Source organism: Symphodus melops, assembly GCF_947650265.1.
Source record: "Symphodus melops genome assembly, chromosome: 8".
NCBI classification, from domain to species: domain Eukaryota; kingdom Metazoa; phylum Chordata; class Actinopteri; order Labriformes; family Labridae; genus Symphodus; species Symphodus melops.
In genome coordinates, this window is record NC_136698.1 from 12,704,379 (window position 1) to 12,710,586 (window position 6,208).

General features: G+C 35.7%; 1 protein-coding gene across 1 annotated transcript; it reads right to left on the reverse strand.

The window, feature by feature from the left end:
* Positions 1 to 1,367: 1,367 nt before the first annotated feature.
* Positions 1,368 to 3,954, reverse strand: uts2d (urotensin 2 domain containing). The gene is made up of 5 exons (XM_079350933.1): positions 2,997 to 3,954; positions 2,673 to 2,777; positions 2,555 to 2,592; positions 1,890 to 1,980; positions 1,368 to 1,790 (listed from the first exon to the last, which is right to left on the reverse strand). The coding sequence occupies exons 1-5, from the start codon at positions 3,103 to 3,105 to the stop codon at positions 1,765 to 1,767; spliced, it is 369 nt and encodes a 122-aa protein (XP_079207059.1). The 5' UTR covers positions 3,106 to 3,954; the 3' UTR covers positions 1,368 to 1,764.
* Positions 3,955 to 6,208: the final 2,254 nt, after the last annotated feature.

The following is a 6,208-nucleotide window of genomic DNA, read 5'->3' on the forward strand; positions in this document are numbered from 1 at the left end:
TTTTTTTTCTTATATTTTGGGTCGTTGTAACATTTCAGGAACTAACAAGGCTACATGTTTTATTTGGCTGAAAAATCCTCCTCAGGAATTTTTTTTTTTTTTTTTTACTTGTATGAGTGACACAAAGGATGCTGGGTCATTTCCTGGAGATTATCTTGACAGAATAGTCTGAGTCTAAGCTCTAAATTGTGACCTGAACTGAAGAAGATAAAACTCTTTTCTGTATTAAGTCAGTGAGTGTGTCTGATGCCTTAAGTGGAATACAGCTGGATATCTGTATTGTCTCTGCAAATTATAAATTATATGTGTATATATATATATATATATATATATATATATATATATATATATATATATATACACACACACACACACACACATGTATATATATATACACACACATATATATGTATATATATATACAGTATATGTAAGTTGTTTAATGTAGAAGGCTGTTATGTAGAGACTGCAATTGCATTGTGATCTTCTAATCAATACCTTTATGTTGGTTAACGCAACAACTGGGTAGTCATGTATCTGGGGGGAAATGAAACAACCTTTAAACAGAAACCCAGCACTAAACTAATTGGGGTCATATTGTTTTATAAATATATCCATTTTCATTGTGGGTTTCAGTTACATCTTACTATTTTTTCTGTCAATCCTGAGCAAATAGAGTGTCGAAAATGACAGAAAAAACCCCTACTCTAGCCTGGATCATACTGTACTTATTGTCATTGAAAATATGAAAGCTCTATGACTCTATGTCTGTGACTAAAAATTAAATAATTTATTTATGCTTAACAATATTAATCACCATTTAAAAGTGTAATGCACTTTATATGCATCATGAATCTATCACTTCCAAAAATCTACCTCTAATACAGAAAAATGTGCTATCTTCACATCTTTTGTATCAATACATCGATTACACCAAAGACTTTACCTTTTAAAAAGTGGAGTTGCATTGATTATCACAACAATAAAAAAAAGTCACTGCAGAGGACTATCAGTCTATGAGTAAAGTTCATCACAGTCTGCTCTGAGTGCATTCTGTATCACTGAAAGCTGATTGAATAAACGTGTGTTCATCATCCTCTGTGTGAATTACAACCTCTCACAACAGCAAACCCATTATTTATACAAAGTGGGTGACTCAGCTGTGTCAACCCCTCTCAAAACAAAACAAACAAACTCCACTGTACAGTAATTCAACTGTCATCATATATGTACACTACCAGTTTCTGAATAAGAAATGAAGTGGTAGTTATTTGATCAAAACACGCAAGGACAATAATGTCAAAACTTTTTCAGAGTTCAGTCACTCAGTAAAGACACAAAAGAAGACACAACATCACATAATGTACTTATTATTCACACAATTCTATTTAATCTGTATAATGTAAAGCAGTGACTTTCCTAAAGCAATGTCAGATGATGTTTGTGGACAGTAGTACAAAAATGTTATGCACAATTCTGCCACAGGAGAGCGACAAAAACACAAGTAGAAGGCAAATAAAATCCCTGCTGATAAATAAATTGAAATACGTCTTTTTCCTTCAGTGACATGGAGTTATGTCAGACCTTACCAGTGATTAATAACACATTAAAGATGTATATCCAATGCTTCTGGTTAACTGATTACATGGATTGTGGTACAACAACTCTATATTGCTGAGATAAATACAATGTAATTATATTACTGGTGTTTGGCGTCTTAAGGCTCTGTCGGGCTTTGCAGCAAAAGGTTAAAGCAGTCCTCTGTCAGACACAGTACTTCCAGAAGCAAGCTGCAGGCATAAAAGATAGATGTGTTACTTGCAAAATATTTATACTGAAGTGGCTATTGTTATATTCATCAATTACAACTATACATTTTTTTGACTCACGTTCCCCTCTTTTCCTGGTTATAGATTTGCCTTCTGCTAGATTTGCTGTGATCTCCCTCTCCAGCTCCAGGTCCTCTCTCAGCACCTGCAGCTACAAGCACAGATCAGAAACAACACATCATCTGTTTAGCAGCTTGTCAAGCATGTTTTCATTTAGAATAATTTGTTTTACACAAATCAGGGTTGTTACGATATCTAGACTTGTTTACAATGCTAGTAAAACTAAACAATAGTAACATTTGTTTCAATACCACAGTAGCAAAAAAAAGTCTTAGGGCAGCAAATTTTGGGTAATTTCCTGTTTTTAATCACCCAATATTGCAAGTAAAAGTAGGCACTGGTCATCAACAGTAGCGTTTGTCTCTGTGGGTTAAAAATATGCCTGAAGATCTGTTTTGTATTCTTTTTTTTCTCAAAGCTCTGGTACTTTTTGATTATATCAATAACTAAAAGCAGAGATTGTATCATTTTAAAATATGTGGTATTAAAAAGTATCAAAAGTGTTGATAACATTTTCACACATTTACTGGGACATTAAAACAAGATGCCAATTATTTAAACACTAGCACCATATATTTAAATTAACGTTAATCATTATAGGTTTTCTTGTTATGTTTTTTAAAGTGTAAGTTTCTACAAGAGGAATCTGAATTTGATATCCTTACCTCTTCTAATTCTGCTAATTTATTGGCCAGCTCAAGCCCTGCAAAAAGGAAAATCACAGATATTCAAAACTATACTACACATTTATTTGTCAAAATAAAATCTCATTTTAACACTCACCAAGAGGGCTGTCTTTTTCAACAGGAATTAAGCTCTTGCGTAGTAACAGGGCTAGGATATTGCTTGGTGGATCTGTGTCTTGTTTTGGATTATAAACATGGTTTCCTGAATACACAAAAAATCAGCTTTACGAGCTAAAAACCAAGTTCTGAACAGAAAACAAAGCCACATTCATCCAAATGTACCATCTGATATTGATGCCTGATGCATTTTGGAAAATATGAAACATTTAGCCAACAATGGGACTTATATAAAAGGAGCAGTATTTGCGTGCAGCATTTTGTTGTATAAAAATATAAGAAAAGTCGATATCTGCAAACTCACCAGGGTTGAATATGCTCCTCCCCTCCACATTGAGCACTCCCTGCAGAAGTAACAAAGCCAGGAGTCCTAAGCAGCTGTTAAAAGCTGTTACCTTATCCATAGTGCTCATTACTACAAACTATTGCTGTACTGAGAGTCCACCCTAAAGCAAGGGAACAATGTCAACTGTCTTGGGTCTATCCCATCATTACATTTATCCTTTCAGAGGCGAGGAGGAGGGGCCAGAACTGTTGCGTACAAAATCAATAGCTAGTCATCATTGGCTTTGTCAATTGCCCGCATTTTCACAAGGACCATAGACAATTTGAGTGAAATACAGAGATCTGAAGTTGTAGGCGAGGCCAGAAACCCTAAATCAGTCTGACAGGAGAGAGGAAGTTATCAATCAGCCTGCTGGTTATGAGAGGCCACAATCAGATGTTGGCACTTGCAAGTATTTTTCTTTTACATTAATTGCTTCTGTAAAAAACTACACTGGAGAAGAGGAATACGGTAGATTGACTCAGTCTCTAAGTGCATAGGCACAGATCAGCTCCTCCGTCTGGGCTGATTTGAAGCTGAGGGAACATCCATCACTAAGGCCAAGCCAATTACCCAACACCTTATGAGTCTGGAACCTCTGCCAGAGAAGCAGCCATTGTGTGTATGCAGAGTGAGGGAATTGAGCCGACTGGGACCATCTGAATTTGGCTGCTGAATGGTTTCGTCAAAGCACCCCCTAGCCATTCTGCATCCTGTCCAATATAACTTTGGACTTACTGTTGATGCATGCGGTCTGGCATCAAAGACTCCATCACTTCAGGTTTTCAAAACACAGCAGCTCATAATCTGATGAGATCTAAAGCAAGCTATTTGAATCAACCTGAAACAATCACTGTTTATTTTGGGTTCTTCAGGATCAAATCATTATAATTTTAGTTGTAGGTCGTCATATAAAGTAAAAAAAAAAAAAAAAAAAAAAAAGCACTCATGAGAAATCTTAAAAACAAAAAGAGAAAGTAGACAAAAAACAATGCAAATAAAACAATTGTAGGACTATATATGAAATAAATGTCAGCTATATGAACAATGCAACTTTTATCTCACAGATAAAGAAAATAGCTTAAAGTATTAGCAAAAAATAAGCAAGTTCTCTGTTTGTATCACTGTAAGGATTGTATTTGATGGAGTGATGTATGAGTCAAGGCCATGAAGTTATCGTCCCTGCTCTCCACCATTGCATCCATAAAAAGAGAGGTCAGGGTTATGTTGACTCCATAGTATTTGACTGTAAAAGAAACAGCAACAGTAAATGAGTATTGAATATGGACTCCTTCTGGAGGTAACTAATGCTGATATTGATTGGTCTTAAAATGGACCCATAACATAAGTTGATACGTGTGAATGCTTCTAAGTGGCATTCATCATATTTCTTATAGTTTTGCAATTATTCTGGTTTTAATATTTGTTTTAGCAACTTCTGCAAACTTTTAGCAACTTTAACCATCCAAAGGTTAAAATGTGATGCTGTTCATAGAGCATAATGTTGCCACGAAATAATGCAAATAAGTGTTCACCGTCAACACCTGAAAACAATGTTATTAGCTCATGGTGAAAAGTAGGCTATACAAGTGTAAAAGCATGTTTTCTTTTAACTTTCTTATTCCAATCAAATTTATTGCCATGTGTTTTGAAGGTGATACATGCCCGCTATTAACAGCTGTTTGTTTTTTTTTGTTTTATTGTCTGATAATGACACCAGCGCACACTTCACCAACATCAAACTTTGTCAGTAGTTTAAGATTTATCATCTTCAGTTAATGACTATCAGCTCCTATGGCCTATCTGAACAATATAGTCTAAGGTGTTTAATGTACTTCAATGCAGTTGGGACTTTAGGTCATCTAATGTAATTCATTTTTATTTTTTTGGCATTTTCAGCAATGATTCGTTTATTTCAGGGCTCAGCATACAAATTCCTTGCAGGAAATGCATTCTCTTGTTAAGTATAATAATGAGGTGTACATAAAGTTAGGAAACCTGCCAGGTTGTTTCAAACAGGTATGGCGCAGGGCTGTGTTACACACTGAACACTAGAGGGAGCAATATTGTTAACTGATTAGAATATCGACTAGGTTAATGTAGGATCACATGACACTGGGTTTGCATGTTTGTTTCAATGAGCACATGAGCAGTACAGCATACAAAGGCGTGCAGGCGACCACACTATCACCTGTGAAAGTAGATTCATCACTCAAATAAAACAAATGTGTGTTCCGTCCACGTTGTCTGGTTCATCACACCGACCATCATCCACGAGGATACCTGCAAGGAAACAAGATTAAGTTGCACAGATGTGGCCTAACTGTGTTCCTTTTTGCTGAGTCTGGTATCTGCAGCTGCAGTCACCACTGAACCTTGTCTGATAATAGCTTTGTCAAGTTAACCACGTGTAGCTAGGATTATGCCGGAAATGTGTTAATTTGATTTTCAAATTAAATTCGAAAATTGAAAGCAAGGCTGCTTAGGGACAGATATTAATTAGGGATGCTGTATGTGTTATATTGTTAGAGCTTTTCATGACCTAAGAAGTGCCATTTTTTTGTAACGTCATGTCATTAACAGAAAAAGATAAAAGAAAGGAAAGAGAAATACACACACACACACACACACACACACACACACACTAGCCATCCATCTATTCTCAGCAAGAAAAAGTCCTAGTGCTATTTTAAAGATTCGTTTTTTGAATAGGACTATTATAAACATTTGAATGTTTTTTTTTTTGGTTTATGTGGATTTTGGTAAGTCCAAATCACATTGTTCTTTGTTTCCCCCAGATATAATCAATCATTATTTTCTTAAATTGTTTTTTAAAAGTGGGCTACAGGTTCGGATCCTAACTTTAACCTGAAGGCTCTCTGGCTGTATTTTCCTAACTTTCCTCCCTGTAGTGGCCTTGGCTCATCTGTCTTACTCCTAATGAGCGACGTGACCAAGCCAGTTTCTGTACATTTTAACACGTTTGGTATTTTCAACTGAGAGATGTATTTTTGATTATATGGCAGGCTATATGATTAGGCTGTTATATTCAGTCACTGAAAAAGTAACTTGTAGTCGATTTTGTCAACATTTGTATTAAATAGTCCTGGACTTTAATTTGAAATCTGTCAGCGGAAACGGTGTGTTAAGTGATCTAACTTGAGATGGATCAGCGGTGGGAGGGACGCTCG